The 16,991-nt window shown below is 64.9% G+C and overlaps 1 protein-coding gene across 2 annotated transcripts; it reads left to right on the top strand.

Annotated features, from left to right (window-relative positions):
• The first annotated feature begins 18 nt into the window (after window positions 1-18).
• On the top strand, window positions 19-15,728 carry TRAPPC14 (trafficking protein particle complex subunit 14). Of its 2 annotated transcripts, XM_071800249.1 has the most exons (11): window positions 19-2,282; window positions 3,216-3,311; window positions 4,219-4,372; window positions 5,402-5,488; window positions 6,548-6,668; window positions 8,039-8,210; window positions 9,101-9,183; window positions 10,425-10,579; window positions 11,723-11,868; window positions 13,291-13,484; window positions 15,515-15,728. In XM_071800249.1, the coding sequence occupies exons 1-11, from the start codon at window positions 1,788-1,790 to the stop codon at window positions 15,666-15,668; spliced, it is 1,857 nt and encodes a 618-aa protein (XP_071656350.1). In that variant the 5' UTR covers window positions 19-1,787; the 3' UTR covers window positions 15,669-15,728. The 2 variants fall into 2 exon arrangements, with proteins under 2 accessions (XP_071656350.1, XP_071656351.1); XM_071800250.1 differs by lacking the exons at window positions 19-2,282; window positions 3,216-3,311; window positions 4,219-4,372 and having other exon boundaries at window positions 6,568-6,668; window positions 15,515-15,726.
• The last annotated feature ends 1,263 nt before the right edge of the window (window positions 15,729-16,991 follow it).

The following is a 16,991-nucleotide window of genomic DNA, read 5'->3' as shown; positions in this document are numbered from 1 at the left end:
GGGGGGGGGCGATGGGGATGGGATGGGTTTGGCTGGACTCGGTTTAGCTGGACTGGGTTTAGCTGGACTTGGTTTAGCTAGACTGGGCTTAGCTGGGCCGGGCTTAGCTGGACTCGGCTTAGCTGGGCCGGGTTTGGCTGGGCCAGGCTTAGCTAGGCTGGATTTAGCTGGACTTGGTTTAGCTGGGCTGGGTTTGGCTGGGCCAGGCTTAGCTGGGCTGGATTTAGCTGGACTTGGTTTAGCTGGGCCGGGTTTGGCTGGGCCAGGCTTAGCTAGGCTGGATTTAGCTGGACTTGGTTTAGCTGGGCCGGGCTTAGCTGGACTGGGTTTAGCTGAGCCCAGTCTAGCTGGACTGGGCTTAGCTGGACTCGGTTTAGCTGGGCCAGGTTTAGGTGGGCTGAGTTTAGTTGGACTGGGCTTAGCTAGACTGGATTTAGCTGGACTCAGTTTAGCTGGACTCAGTTTAGCTGGACTCGATTTAGCTAGACTGGGTTTAGCCACACCAGCTTAGCTGGGCCGGGTTTAGCTGGACTGGGCTCAGCTCATCCCGGTTCAGGTGGACTGGGTTTAGTCAGGTTTAGCTAGGCTGGGTTTAACTAGGCCAGGTCTAACTAGGCCAGGTTTAGCTCAGGCAGGTTTAGCTGGACTGGGCTCAGCTCATCTGGGTTTAGCTCAGCTGGGTTCAGCTGGACTGGGTTTAGCTGTGCCAAGTTTAGCTGGACTGGGATTAGGTGGACTGGGCTCAGCTGGGCTGGGTTTGGCTGGACTGGGCTCAGCTCCATCGGGTTTAGCTCAGCTGAGTTCAGCTGGACTGAGCTTAGCTGGGTTGGGTTTAACTGGACTGGGTTTAGCCAGGTTTAGTTGGACTGGGTTTAGCTGGACTGGGCTTAGCCAGCTTTAGTTGGGCTGAGTTTAGCTAGACTGGCTTTAGCTACACCAGGCTTAGCTGGACGGGGTTTAACTGGACTGGGTTTAACTGGAGTGAGCTCAGCTGGGCTGGACTTGGCTGGGTTTGGCTGGGCTATGTTCAGCTTGGCTGGGTTTAGCTGGGCTGAGTTTAGCTGGGCTGGGCTCAGCTGGACTGGGTTTGGCTGGGCTGTGTTCAGCTTGGCTGGGTTTAGCTGTGCTGGGTTTAGCTGGGCTGGGCTCAGCTGGACTGGGCTCAGCTGGACTGGGTTTAGCTGGAGTGGGCTCAGCCTGTCTGGGTTTGGCTGAGCTGGGTTTGGCTGGGCCGGGTTTATCTGGGCTGAGTTTAACTGGACTGGGTTTGCTGGGCCGGGTTTATCTGAGCTGGGTTTAACTGGACTGGCTTTATGTGGGCTGGGTTTAACTGAACTGGGTTTAGCTACACCAGGTTTATCTGAACCGGGTTTAATGTGCCCCCCCGCCCCCTGCCGGGGACCACGGGTCCCCCCACAGAACCACTCGTGCCTCAGTTTACCCCCTGCAGGTACCCCCCCCCCCCATTCTCCCAACCCCCCCCTCACGGTACAGCCTCAGTATCCCGGGACCCCCCCACGGTACCGCCCTGTGCCTCAGTTTCCCGGGATCGGGTCCATTCGGGATCTCCCCCCACCCCCCCCACGCCGGGATCGGGCCCATTCGGGATCTCCCCGCCCCCCACGCCGGGATCGGGCCCATTCGCGATCGACCCCACCAGGGCTCGACCTCGCTTCGCGGTAACCATAGCAATAAACGACTGGAATCACCCCACCGATTGGCCGCTACTCCTGTCAATCACCCGGCGTCCAACGTCCCGCCTCCGCAGGGCGGTGATTGGTCCATCGATGCGCTCGGCGCTCTGCACCACGCCCTGCGCTTCCCCCGCGCTTCCGGCAGCGGCGCCGGTTCGGCCGCCGCTCCCGGTTCCTCCCGGTTCCTCCCGCTCCCGGTTCCCGCTTCTCCCGCTCCCCGCCCCGGTTCCCCCCATGGAGTCGCAGTGCGATTACTTCATGTATTTCCCCGCCGTCCCATTCGCGGCCCGGGAGCTGCTATCGGGGGAACCGGGCCGGTACCGGGCGCTCCCCCGCCGCAACCACCTGTACCTGGGGGAGACCGTGCGGTTCCTGCTGGTGCTGCGGTGCCGGCCGGGCAGCGGCGGCGGCCCCTGGGCCGAGCTGGCCGGGGAGCTGGCGGCCCTGGCCAGCGTGAGCCCCGGGGACGCGGAGGCCGAGGGGAGCGGGGATGGGAGCGGGGACGGGGAGGCGGAGGAGCCCGGAGCGTTCCGGGAGTGCCGGGCGATGCTGACGCACGGGCAGGGACACGGCGGAGCGGCCACCGGGGTGAGTGGGGGACAGGGGGATGGGGACAATGACAGGGGGATGGGGACAAGGGGACTGGGATGGGAACAAGGGGATGGGGACAAGGGAATGGGGACAAGGGGACTGGGATGGGGTCAGGGGAATGGGGACAAGGGGACTGGGATGGGGATGAGGGGAAGGGGGCAAGGGAGATGGGGACAAGGGGACTGGGATGGGAACAAGGGGATGGTGACAAGGGAATGGGGACAAGAGGACTGGGAAGGGGTCAGGGGAATGGGGACAAGGGGACTTGGATGGGGGCAGGGGGACAAGGGGATGGGGACAGGGGGATGGGGACAAGAGGACTGGGATGGGGACAGGGGGACAAGGGGATGGGGACAGGGGGATGGGGACAAGAGGACTGGGATGGGGACAGGGGGACAAGGGGATGGGGACAGGGGTATGGGGACAAGAGGACTGGGATGGGGACAGGGGGATGGGGACAAGGGGACTGGGATGGGGACAAGGGGACTGGAATGGGGAGAAGGGGATGGGGACAGGGGGATGGGGACAAGGGGACTGGGATGGGGACAAAGGGACATGGAGAAGGGGATGGGGACAAGAATGAGGGGATGGGGACAGGGACAAGGGGATGGTGACAAGGGGATGGGGATGGGGACAAGAATGAGGGGATGGGGACAAGGGACAGAGACAAGGGGGTGGGGATAGGAAAACAACAGGGGATGGGGACAATGGTAGGGGCATGGGGACAAGGATGAGGGAACAGTGACAAGGAGTATGGGGACAAGAGGGTGGGGACAAGGGGATGGGGACAGGGGCAAGGGGACAGTGCCAAGGGGATAAGGACAATGCTAAGGAGATGGGGACAAGGAGACAGTGCCAGGGAGATGGGGAGAAGGGGACAATGCCAAGGGCCCAGTGCCACGGCCACCGTGGCTGTCCCCGTGTCCCCAGGTCCCCGTGGAGGACCCCATCGTGTGTCCCGACGAGGTCATCTTCCCGCTCACCGTCACGCTGGACAGGCTGCCCCCCGGCACCCTCAAGGCCAAGGTCAGCGGGGGGACACCGAGGGACACCGAGGGACACCGGGGGGACACCGAGGGACACCGGGGGGTGGGGACACCAAGGGACACCGGGGGGGGTCAGACCAGGGGGGACACCGGGGGGTGGGGACACCAAGGGACACCGGGGGGGGTCAGACCAGGGGGGACACCGGGGGGGTGGGGACACCAAGGGACACCGGGGGGGGGTCAGACCAGGGGGGACACCGGGGGGTGGGGACACCAAGGGACACCGGGGGGGGGTCAGACCAGGGGGGACACCGGGGGGTGGGGACACCAAGGGACACCGGGGGGTGGGGACACCAAGGGACACCGGGGGGGGTCAGACCAGGGGGGACACCGGGGGGGTGGGGACACCAAGGGACACCAGGGGGGGGTCAGACCAGGGGGGACACCGGGGGGTGGGGACACCAAGGGACACCGGGGGGGGGTCAGACCAGGGGGGACACCGGGGGGGTGGGGACACCAAGGGACACCGGGGGGTGGGGACACCAAGGGACACCAGGGGCGGTCAGACCAGGGGGGACACCCGGGGGGTGGGGACGCCAAGGGACACCAGGGGCGGTCAGACCAGGGGGGACACCGGGGGGTGGGGACACCAAGGGACACCGGGAGGGGTCAGACCAGGGGGGACACCGGGGGGGCCGCGCCACCATCAAGGCCAAGGTGAACCGGGAGGGGACACTGGGGGTCAGACCGGGGGGGGGTTAGACTGGGGGGGACTGGGGGACACCGGGGCCAGCGCCAGTGTCCCCTGTCCCCAGGTGGTGGTGCCACCGGTGCCACCTCCCGTGTCCCCTGTCCCCAGGTGGTGGTGCCACCGGTGTCACCTCCCGTGTCCCCTGTCCCCAGGTGGTGGTGCCACCGGTGTCACCTCCCGTGTCCCCTGTCCCCAGGTGGTGGTGACGGTGTGGCAGCGCGAGGCGGGGGACGCCGGAGGGGACAGCGGGGGGGACAGCGGGGGGGACAGCGGGGGGGTCCTGCGGCTGCTGCAGGCGCGCGCCCCGGCCAGCGTCTTCCGCACCCAGCACGGCGGCTTCAAGGCGCAGGGTGAGGGGGCTCCGTGTCCCTCTGTGTCCCCTCCCGTGTCCCCTGACCACCTGTGTCCCTCCCATGTCACCTCCCATGTCCCCTGACCACTCATCTCCCTCCCACATCACCTCCTATGTCCCCTGACCACCAGTGTCCCCTCCCACGTCACCTCCAGTGTCCCCTCCAGTGTCCCCTCCCATGTCCCCTGACCACCAGTGTCCCCTCCCACGTCACCTCCTGTGTCCCCTCCAGTGTCCCCTCCCATGTCCCCTGACCACCAGTGTCCCCTCCCACGTCCCCTCCAGTGTCCCCTCCAGTGTCCCCTCCAGTGTCCCCTCCAGTGTCCCCTCCTGTGTCCCCTCCAGTGTCCCCTCCTGTGTCCCCTGACCACCTACATCCCCTCCGGTGTCCCCTCCAGTGTCCCCTCCTGTGTCCCCTCCTGTGTCCCCTCCAGTGTCCCCTCCAGTGTCCCCTCCAGTGTCCCCTCCTGTGTCCTCTGACCACCTGTGTCCCCTCCGGTGTCCCCTCCCATGTCCCCTGACCACCTGTGTCCCCTCTGGTGTCCCTGCCATGTCCCCTGACCACCCGTGTCCCCTTCAGTGTCCCGTCCCGTGTCCCCATCCCATGTTCCCTCAATGTCCCCTCCTGTGTCCCCTCATTGCATCCCCTTCCATGTCCCATCCCCATGTCCCCTCCTGTGTCCCCTCCCATGTCCCCTGACCACCCGTGTCCCCTCCGGTGTCCCCTCCTGTGTCCCTTCCGATGTCCCGTGACCACCCGTGTCCCCTCCCATGTCCCATCCCATGTCCCCTCCCTGTGTCACCCCCCATGTCACCCTCCATGTCCTCTCCTGTGTCCCCTTCCGTGTCTTGTCCCCACGTCCCCTCCAGTGTCCCTGATGCCCCCCACGTCCCCTCCTCTGTCCCCTGACTGCCCGTGTCCCCCAATGTCCCTGTGTCCCCCAATGTCCCTGTGTCCCCCAATGTCCCTGTGTCCCCCATGTCCCCCAATGTCCCCATGTCCCCCAACGTCCCCATGTCCCCACAGTGAGCTCCCTGCTGACGGTTCTGCCCCCCCCTGTGGTTCGGTGCCGCCAGCTCAGCGTGTCCGGCAAATACCTGACGGTGCTCAAAGGTGAGGGGACATGGGGACGTGGGGACACGGGGACAGCGCGGGGACACGGGGGTGGGATGGGGACATGGGGACAGCACGGGGACATGGGGATGGGGTGGTGACAAGAGGATGGGATGGTGACGTGTGATGGGACAGTGGGATGGGACAGAGCGGTGGCACAGAACAGTGTCCCTGCCAGCGTCCCCATGCTGTCCACCAACGTCCCCTGATGTTCCCTGTGTCCCCATGTCCCCATATCCCCATGTCCCCCCATGTCCCCCCTTGTCCCCATATCCCCCCATGTCCCCATATCCCCCCCTGTCCCCATATCCCCCCATGTCCCCATATCCCCCCCTGTCCCCATATCCCCCCATCCCATATCCCCCCCGTCCCATATCCCCCTGTCCCATATCCCCATGTCCCCCTGTCCCCATATCCCCCCATGTCCCCATATCCCCCCGTCACATATCCCCCCACGTCCTCATATCCCTATGTCCCCCCGTCCCATATCCCCCCATATCCCCATATCCCCATATCCCCCCATGTCCCCATATCCCCCCATATCCCCATATCCCCCCATGTCCCCATATCCCCCCATATCCCCATATCCCCCCATGTCCCCATATCCCCCTGTCCCGTATCCCCCTGTCCCCATATCCCCCCATATCCCCCCATGGCCCCATATCCCCCTGTTGCCTTGTTCCCATATCCCCCTATCCCAATGTTCCCCATATCCCCATATGTCCCTGTCCCCATGTCCCCATATCCCCCCTGTCCCCATATCCCCCCGTCCCATATCCCCATGTCCCCATATCCCCCTATTGCCCTGTCCCCATATCCCCCTGTCCCATATCCCCCCTGTCCCCATATCCCCCCATCCCATATCCCCATGTCCCCATATCCCCCCATCCCATATCCCCCCTGTCCCCATATCCCCCCGTCCCATATCCCCATGTCCCCATATCCCCCTATCGCCCTGTTCCCATATCCCCCTACCCCAACGTCCCCCATATCCCCATATGTCCCTGTCCCCCCGTCCCCACTGGTGTCCCCTGTCCCCTGTCGCTGTCCGCGTGCCAGTGCTGAACGGCTGGTCGCAGGAGGAGATCTCGCTCTGGGACGTGCGCATCCTGCCCAACTTCAACGCCAGTTACCTGCCCGTCATGCCCGACGGCTCCGTGCTGCTGGTCGATGACGTCTGGTGAGCCCCGGGGACAAGGGGACAGGCCCCAGGGTCCCCACGGTGACACTGGGACAGTCCATGGGGTGACAAGGGGACAGGCCCCAGGGTCCCCAGGGTGACACTGGGACAGTCCATGGGGTGACAAGGGGACAGGCCCCAGGGTCCCCAGGGTGACACTGGGACAGTCCATGGGGTGACAAGGGGACAGGCCCCAGGGTCCCCACGGTGACACTGGGACAGTCCATGGGGTGACAAGGGGACAGGCCCCAGGGTCCCCAGGGTGACACTGGGACAGTCCATGGGGTGACAAGGGGACAGGCCCCAGGGTCCCCAGGGTGACACTGGGAGAGTCCATGGGGTGACAAGGGGACAGGCCCCAGGGTCCCCACGGTGACACTGGGACAGTCCATGGGGTGACAAGGGGACAGGCCCCAGGGTCCCCAGGGTGACACTGGGACAGTCCATGGGGTGACAAGGGGACAGGCCCCAGGGTCCCCACGGTGACACTGGGACAGTCCATGGGGTGACAATGGGACAGACCCCAGGGTCCCCAGGGTGACAAGGGGACAGTCCATGGGGTGACAAGGGGACAGACCCCAGGGTCACCAGGGTGACACTGGGAGAGTCCATGGGGTGACACAGGGACCATCCATGGGGTGACAAGGGGACAGTCCCAGGGTCCCCAGGGTGACACTGGGAGAGTCCATGGGGTGACAAGGGGACAGACCCCAGGGTCCCCACGGTGACACTGGGAGAGTCCATGAGGTGACAATGGGACAGACCCCAGGGTCACCAGGGTGACAATGGGACAGTCCATGGGGTGACAAGGGGACAGTCCCAGGGTCCCCAGGGTGACAATGGGACAGTCCCCAGGGTCACAAGGGGGACACTGAGGGTCCCCATGTCATCCCCATGTGTCACTGAGGGTCCCCACCTGTCACCAAGGGGTCCCTGCATGTTCCCCCCACCGTGTCCCCATGTGTCCCCCCATGTCCCCCCATGTGCCCATGTCCTCATGTCCCCCCATGTCCCCCCACATCCCCATGTCCCCCCACGTCCCCCCATGTCCTCATGTCCCCCCATGTCCCCATGTGTCCCCACAACCCCATGTCCCCATGTCCCCCCATGTCCCCATGTCCCCCCATGTCCCCTCACGTCCCCCATGTCCCCATGTCCCCCCACGCCCCCCCACGCCCCCCCACGTCCCCCCACGTCCCCACGTCCCCCCACGTCCCCATGTCCCCCTACGTCCCCCCATGTCCCCCTACGTCCCCCCATGTCCCCATGTCCCCCCATGTCCCCATGTCCCCCCATGTCCTCATGTCCCCCCATGTCCCCATGTCCCCCCATGTCCTCATGTCCCCCCATGTCCCCCCATGTCCCCACAGCCACCACTCCGGGGAGGTCCCGGTGGGCGCCTTCTGCCGCGTGGCCGGTGCTGGATCCGGATCCGGTTCCGGTGCCGGTTCCGGGGGTCCCTGTGCCCTGAGCGCCCTGGAGGAGCAAAACTTCCTGTTCCAGCTCCAGGCTCCGGAGAGACCCCCCGAGGATGCCAAGGAGGTGGGGACATGGGGACATGGGGGGACATGGGGGATGTGGGGGACATGGGGACATGGGGGGACATGGGGGATGTGGGGGACATGGGGACATGGGGGGACATGGGGGATGTGGGGGGATATGAGGGATGTGGGGGCTTAGGGAAGAATGGGGGGACGTGGGGACTTGGAGGTCGGGGGACATGGGGGACGTGGGGGGACATGGGGATGTGGGGGACATGGGGACACAGGGGGGACATGGGGGACATGGGGGGATGTGGGGGACATGGGGACATGGGGGATGCAGGGGGACATGGGGACTTGTGGGACGTGGGGGGATATGGGGGGTTAGGGGACAATGGGGGGACATGGGGGATGTGGGGGGATGTGGGGGACGTGGGGGGACATGGGGACATGGGGGATGCAGGGGGACATGGGGACATGAGGGACGTGGGGGGACATGGGGACACATGGGGACATGGGGACATGGGGGGGTGGGGGGACATGGGGGATGTGGGGGGACATGGGGACTTGTGGGACGTGGGGGGATATGGGGGGTTAGGGGACAATGAGGGGACATGGGGGATGTGGGGGGACATGGGGACGTGGGGGATGTGGGGGGACATGGGGGGACATGAGGGACATGGGGACACATGGGGACATGGGGACACATGGGGACATGGGGGCTGTGGGGGGACATGGGGACACATGGGGACATGTGGGACGTGGGGGAGCATGGGGGATATGGGGACATGGGGGTCAGGGGACACTGGGGGGACACTGGGGGACTCTGGGGGGACACTGGGCCCATCCTTCCCAGCCAGTGTCCTTGTCCCCCCCGTGTCGCTCGTGTGTCCCCGTGTCCCCGTCCCCGCCCCCTCGTCCGTGGGGACATTGGTGTCCCGCTGTCCCCAGGGCCTGGAGGTGCCATTGGTGGCCGTGCTGCGCTGGTCGACCCCCAAGCTGCCGTTCACCAGCAGCATCTACACACACTACCGGTGAGGCACGCGGCCCCGTGTCCCCACCCGTGTCACCGCGGGTCACCCTGTGTCCCTACGGGTCCCCACGGGTCCCTGTGTCCCCATGTGTCACCATCCCGTGTGTCCCCATGTGCCCAGCTGTGCCCATCCCATGTGTCCCCATGTCTTCATGTGTCCCCACGTGTCCCCATGTCCCTGTGTGTCCCCATGTGTCAGCATCCCATGTGTCCCCATGTCCCCACGTGTCACCCTGTGTCCCCACGTGTCCCCATGTGTCCCACGTGTCCCCATGTGTCACCATCCCATGTGTCCCCATGTGTCACCGTGTGTCCCCACATGTCCCTATGTGTCCCTGTGTCCCCATGTGTCACCATGTGTCCCCACGTGTCACCATGTGTCCCCATGTGTCACCATCTCATGTGTCCCCATGTCCCCACATGTCACCGTGTGTCCCCATGTGTCACCATCTCATGTGTCCCCATGTCCCCACGTGTCACCGTGTGTCCCCACGTGTCCCCATGTGTCCCTGTGTCCCCATGTGTCACCATCCTGTGTGTCCCCATGTGTCCCCATGTCCCCAGCTGTCCCCATCCCATGTGTCCCCATGTCCCCATGTCCCCACGTGTCACCGTGTGTCCCCACGTGTCCCCATGTGTCCCTGTGTCCCCATGTGTCACCATCCCGTGTGTCCCCATGTCCCCAGCTGTCCCCATCCCATGTGTCCCCATGTCCCCACGTGTCACCGTGTGTCCCCATGTGTCCCCACGTGTCCCGATCCCTGGTATCCCCACGTGTCCCCACGTGTCCCCATGTGTCCCCATGTGCCCCATGTGTCCCAATCCCTGGTATCCCCACGTGTCCCCACGTGTCCCCATGTCCCCACGTGTCACCGTGTGTCCCCATGTGTCCCCACGTGTCCCAATCCCTGGTATCCCCACGTGTCCCCACGTGTCCCCATGTGTCCCCATGTGCCCCATGTGTCCCAATCCCTGGTATCCCCACGTGTCCCCACATGTCCCCATCCCTGGTATCCCCACATGTCCCCATGTGTCCCCATGTGTCCCGATCCCTGGTATCCCCACGTGTCCCCACGAGTCCCCACGTGTCCCCACGTGTCCCGATCCCTTGTATCCCCACGTGCCCCACGTGTCCCCAAATGTCCTCATGTGTCCCAATCCCTGGTATCCCCACGAGTCCCCACATGTCCCCATGAGTCCCCGTGTGTCCCCACGTGTCCCCACGTGTCCCCGTGTCCCCAGGCTGCCGAGCATCCGGCTGGAGCGGCCGCGGTTCGTGATGACGGCCGCCTGCGAGTCCCCGGTGCGCGCGCGCCAGCGTTTCACCGTCACCTACACGCTGCTCAACGACCTGCAGGACTTCCTGGCCGTGCGCCTCGTCTGGACGCCCGAGGCCGGTGGGGACATTGGGGACAGTGGGGGTAATGGGGGCAATTGGGGCAATTGGGGTAGTGGGGGCATTGGGGGCAATGGGGATGTTGGGGGCATTGAGGGCAATGGGGACATTGGGGGTAACGGGGGCAATGGGGACAGTGGGGGCAATGGGGGCAACGGGGACATTGGGGGCAATGGGGACAATGGGGACATTGGGGGCATTGGGGGCAATGGGGACAATGGGGACATTGGGGGCATTGGGGGCAATGGGGATGTTGGGGGCAATGGGGGCATTGGGGATGATGGGGGCATTGGGGGCAATGGGGACATTGGGGGCAATGGGAACGATGGGGACACTGGGGACACTGGGGGCAATGGAGACATTGGGGGTAATGGGGGCAATGGGGACCTTGGGGACAATGGGATTTTGGGGGCAATGGGGACATTGGGGGCAATGGGAACGATGGGGATGATGGGGACATTGGGGGCAATGGGGGTAATGGGGGCAACAGGGACATTGGGGACATTGAGGGCAATGGGAACAATGGGGACACTGGGGACATTGGGGGCAATGGAGACATTGGGGGTAATGGGGACATTGGGAGCAATGGGGACATTGGGGATGATGGGGACATTGCAGGTAATGGGGGCAATGGGGACATTGGGGGCAATGGGGGCAATGGGGACATTGGAGGCGATAGGGACAATGGGGGTAATGGGGACAATGGGGGAAATGGGAACGTTGGGAGCAATGGGGACATTGGGGACAATGGGGATGATGGGGACGTTGGGGACATTGTGGGCATTGGGGGCAATGGGGACATTGGGGACAATGGGATGATGGGGGCGATGTGGACGTTGGGGGCAATGGGGACAATGGGGACATTGAGGGCAATGGGGATGACAGGGACAATGGGAACAATGGGGGTGATGGGGATGTTGGGGACAATGGGGGTGATGGGGATGTTGGGGACAATCGGGACAGTGGGGACAGTGAGGACAATGGTGTGGGGACAGGGGTGTCCGCTGGGGACAGGGGACCCGGATGGGATGGGGACAAAGCCGCACGTCCCGCGCAGCGCAGGCCTGGGATGGGATGGGGACAGAGGGCTCCGATGGACCCAGGGGACCCGGGGGTGACAAGGACGATGGCGCCTGTCCCGCAGCGAAGGGCCCCGGGGGCCGCGCGGCGCAGGGGGCGCTGGACGCCGTCGTTTGTCACACGCCGCTCACCAACCTGGGCTACTCGCGCAAGGGCAGCGCCCGCACCATCCGCGTGGCCTTCCAGGCCCTGCGCGCCGGCCTCTTCGAGGTCCGTGTCCCCCCGGTGTCCCCCCGGTGTCCCCCCGGTGTCCCCTGGTGTCCCCCGGTGTCCCCTGGTGTCTCCCAGTGTCCCCCCGGTGTCCCCAGAGCCCCCGGGCTACTCGCGCAAGGGCAGCGCCCGCACCATCCGCGTGGCCTTCCAGGCCCTGCGCGCCGGCCTCTTCGAGGTCCGTGTCCCTTGGTGTCCCCCCATGTCCCCCCGGTGTCCCCTGGTGTCCCCCGGTGTCCCCTGGTGTCCCCCGGTGTCCCCTGGTGTCTCCCAGTGTCCCCCCGGTGTCCCCAGAGCCCCCGGGCTACTCGCGCAAGGGCAGCGCCCGCACCATCCGCGTGGCCTTCCAGGCCCTGCGCGCCGGCCTCTTCGAGGTCCGTGTCCCCCGGTGTCCCCCGGTGTCCCCCGGTGTCCCCTTGGTGTCCCCAAGGCCCCTCCGTGTCCCCCCTGGTCTCACAGTGTCCCCCCTGTCCCCAGCTGTCCCAGCACATGAAGCTGAAGGCCCCATATCCCCCCCAGTCTCACAGTGTCCCCATGGCCCCTCTGTGTGTCCCTCAGTGTCCCCCCAGTCTTACAGTGTCCCCACGGCCCCTCTGTGTCCCTCCCAGTCTCAAAGTGTCCCCACATCCACTCCATGTCCCCCCCCAGTCTCACAGTGTCCCCACAGCCCCTCTGTGTGTCCCCTGGTGTCCCCCCAGTCTCACAGTGTCCCCATGGCCCCTCTGTGTGTCCCCCTGTGTCCCCCCAGTCTCACAGTGTCCCCATGGCCCCTCTGTGTGTCCCCTGGTGTCCCCCCAGTCTCACAGTGTCCCCATGGCCCCTCTGTGTGTCCCCCTGTGTCCCCCCAGTCTCACAATGTCCCCATGGCCCCTCCATGTGTCCCCTGGTGTCCCCACAGCCCCTCTGTGTCCCCTGGTGTCCCCCCAGTCTCACAGTGTCCCCACTGCTCCTTCATGGCCCCCACACCTCATGGTGTCCCCAATGTCCCCATTGCCCCCAATGTCCCCCTTGGCCCCATTGCCCCCACTGCCCCCATTGTCCCCATCGCCCCCAATGTCCCCATTGCCCCCAATGTCCCCATTGCCCCCAATGTCCCCATTGCCCCCATCACCCCCATTGCCCCCAATGTCCCCATCGCTCTCATCGCCCCCAATGCCTCCATCGCCCCCATTGTCCCCATCGCCCCCAATGTCCCCATCGCCCCCAATGCCCCCATTGTCCCCAATACCCCCTTTGCCCCCATTGCCTCCATCACCCCCATTGCCCCCAATGTCCCCATTGCCCCCATCGCCTCCATCACCCCCATTGCCCCCAATGTCCCCATTGCCCCCATCGCCCCCAATGCCCCCATCGCCCCCAATGCCCCCATCGCCCCCAATGTCCCCAATGTCCCCATCGCCCCCAATGTCCCCGTGTCCCCAGCTGTCCCAGCACATGAAGCTGAAGCTGCAGTTCACGGCCAGCGTGGGGGGGAATCCCGGCGAGCCCCGCGCGCTCTCGCGCCGCAGCAGCCCCGGCAGCCCGGCCGTGCGGGAGCTGGTGGAGCGGCACCAGGCCGGGCTGGGCCGATCCCAGTCCTTCTCGCACCAGCAGCCCAACCGCGGCCACCTCATGAGGTACCGGGGACAATGGGGACGGCGGGGACGATGGGGACGGTGGGGGTGATGGGGACAACGGGGACATCAGGGACCATGGGGACACCAGGACCATGGGGGTGTTGGGGATGGTGGGGGTGATGGGGATGATGGGGACAATGGGGTTGGTGGGGATGGTGGGGACAATGGGAACAATGAGGATGATGGGGATGGTGGGGACATGGAGATGATGGGGATGATGGGGACAATGGGGGCAATGAGGATGATGGGGATGGTGGGGACATGGGGACAATGGGGGTGGTGGGGACAATGGGGACACTGGGGACAATGTGATGAGGATACTGGGGATGATGAGGATGCTGGGGATGATGGGGACAATGGGAACAATGAGGATGATGGGGATGGTGGGGACATGGAGATGATGGGGATGGTGGGGACAATGGGGGCAATGAGGATGATGGGGATGGTGGGGACATGGGGACAATGGGGGTGGTGGGGACAATGGGGACACTGGGGACAATGTGATGAGGATACTGGGGATGATGAGGATGCTGGGGATGATGGGGACAATGGGAACAATGAGGATGATGGGGATGGTGGGGACATGGAGATGATGGGGATGGTGGGGACAATGGGGGCAATGAGGATGATGGGGATGGTGGGGACATGGGGACAATGGGGGTGGTGGGGACAATGGGGACACTGGGGACAATGTGATGAGGATACTGGGGATGATGAGGATGCTGGGGATGATGGGGACAATGGGAACAATGAGGATGATGGGGATGGTGGGGACATGGAGATGATGGGGATGGTGGGGACAATGGGGGCAATGAGGATGATGGGGATGGTGGGGACATGGGGACAATGGGGGTGGTGGGGACAATGGGGACACTGGGGACAATGTGATGAGGATACTGGGGATGATGAGGATGCTGGGGATGATGGGGACAATGGGAACAATGAGGATGATGGGGATGGTGGGGACATGGAGATGATGGGGATGGTGGGGACAATGGGGACAATGGGGATGATGGGGATGGTGGGGACATGGAGATGATGGGGACAATGGGGATGATGGGGACAATGGGGATGATGGGGAGGGTGGAGACAATGGGGATGATGGGGACAATGAGGATGATGGGGATGGTGGAGACATGGGGATGATGGGGACAATGGGGATGGTGGGGACGATGGGGACAATGGGCATGGGGGGGACAATGGGGATGATGGGACCAGGGACACCTCAGGGTGACCCGGGGACACTCAGGGTGACCAAGGTGACCCAGGACACCTTGGGGTGACCAGGGACACTCAGGTTGACCAAGGTGACCCAGGGACACTCAGGTTGACCATGGACACTCGTGGTGACCCAGGGACACCTCAGGGTGACCAGGGTGACCCAGGACACCTTGGGGTGACCAGGGACACTCAGGTTGACCAGGGACACTCAGGTTGACCATGGACACTCATGGTGACCCAGGGACACCTCAGGGTGACCAAGGTGACCCAGGACACCTCGGGGTGACCAGGGACACTGAGGTTGACCATGGACACTCATGGTGACCCAGGGACACCTCAGGGTGACCAGGGACACTGAGGTTGACCATGGACACTCATGGTGACCCAGGGACACCTCAGGGTGACCAAGGTGACCCAGGACACCTCGGGGTGACCAGGGACACTCAGGTTGACCATGGACACTCGTGGTGACCCAGGGACACCTCAGGGTGACCAGGGACACTCAGGTTGACCATGGACACTCATGGTGACCCAGGGACACCTCAGGGTGACCAGGGTGACCCAGGGACACCTCAGGGTGACCAGGGACACTGAGGTTGACCATGGACACTCATGGTGACCCGGGGACACCTCAGGGTGACCAAGGTGACCCAGGACACCTCGGGGTGACCAGGGACACTCAGGTTGACCATGGACACTCATGGTGACCCAGGGACACCTCAGGGTGACCAAGGTGACCCAGAGACACCTCGGGGTGCCCCGAGGACACTGCGGGTGACTTGGGGACACCTGAGGTGACGTCCCCGCAGGTCGGGCAGCGTGATGGAGCGCCGGGCCATCACCCCCCCGGTGGGGTCCCCGGTGGGGCGGCCGCTGCACCTCCCCCCGGACAAGGCCGTGCTGGCCCTGGACAAGATCGCCAAGCGCGAGTGCAAGGTGCTGGTGGTGGAGCCCGTCAAGTGACGTTGGGGACAACGGGGACAACGCGGGGGACGACGGGGACGCGGGGGTGCGGCCCCCGGGGGGACCCGCGGATGTGCTGGGGAGGAACTGGAATGGGGGCCATGGGGCTGTGCACAAAGTGGGGACATGGGGACTGTGCCCAAAGTGGGGACATGGGGATTGTCCCCAAAGTGGGGGGACAATGGGGACGCGGGGGTGCGGCCCCCGGGGGGACCCACGGATGCGCTGGGGAGGAACTGGAATGGGGGCTATGGGGCTGTGCACAAAGTGGGGGGACATGGGGGGCAATGGGGTTGTCCCCAAAGTGGGGGGACATGGGGGGCTGTCCCCAAGTGGGGGGACATGGGGCTGTCCCCAAACTGGGGGGAACGTGGGGGACATGGGACTGCAACTGTCCCCAAACTGGGGGGACACTGGGGACATGGGGCTGTCCCCAACTGGGGGGACTTGGGGGACAATGGGGTCTGTCCCCAAACTGGGGGGACATGGGGCTGTCCCCAAAGTGGGGGGACATGGGGACCAATGGGGACTGTCCCCAAAGTGGGGGGACATGGGGCTGTCCCCAAGTGGGGGGACATGGGGCTGTCCCCAAACTGGGGGGACATGGGGACTGTCCCCAAAGTGGGGGGACATTGGGGACATGGGGCTGTCCCCAAACTGGGGGGACTTGGGGGACCAATGGGGTCTGTCCCCAAACTGGGGGGACATGGGGCCAGTGCCCAAAGTGGGGGGGACATGGGGCTGTCCCCAAATTGGGGGGGGATACACAAGGACAAGGGGCTGTCCCCAAACTGGGGGGACATGGGGGGCTGGCCCCAAAGTGGGGACGTGGGGGGCTGGCCCCAAAGTGGGGGGACATGGGGGTCCAATGGGGACTGTCCCCAATATGGGGGGGATACAAGGACAAGGGGCTGTCCCCAAAGTGGGGGGCACACAGGGGTCTGTCCCCAACATGGGGACATGGGGACTGTCCCCAAAGTGGGGGCACTTGGGGGACCAATGGGGTCTGTCCCCAACCTGGGGGGACACACGGGACTGTCCCCAGCCTGGGGGGGACATGGGGACGTCCCGGGTGTCACCTCTGCCCCCCAACCTCCGTATTTATTTGTCCCCCCCCGTATTTATTTGTCCCCGCGCCGGTGCCGTCCGTCTGTCTGTGCCAATAAAGCACCGGCCTGGGGACACCCCTGTCACCCTGGGGACACGGGGGGACACGGGGGGACATGGGGGGACACCGGTGACGTGGGGGGACACTGGTGATGTGGGGGGACATGGGGTGATGTGGGGGGACACGGGGGGATATGGGGGATGTGGGTGAATTGG

This window comes from Patagioenas fasciata, chromosome 29 (assembly GCF_037038585.1).
Source record: "Patagioenas fasciata isolate bPatFas1 chromosome 29, bPatFas1.hap1, whole genome shotgun sequence".
Classification (NCBI taxonomy): domain Eukaryota; kingdom Metazoa; phylum Chordata; class Aves; order Columbiformes; family Columbidae; genus Patagioenas; species Patagioenas fasciata.
This window is presented reverse-complemented; position numbering and strand designations above follow the sequence as displayed.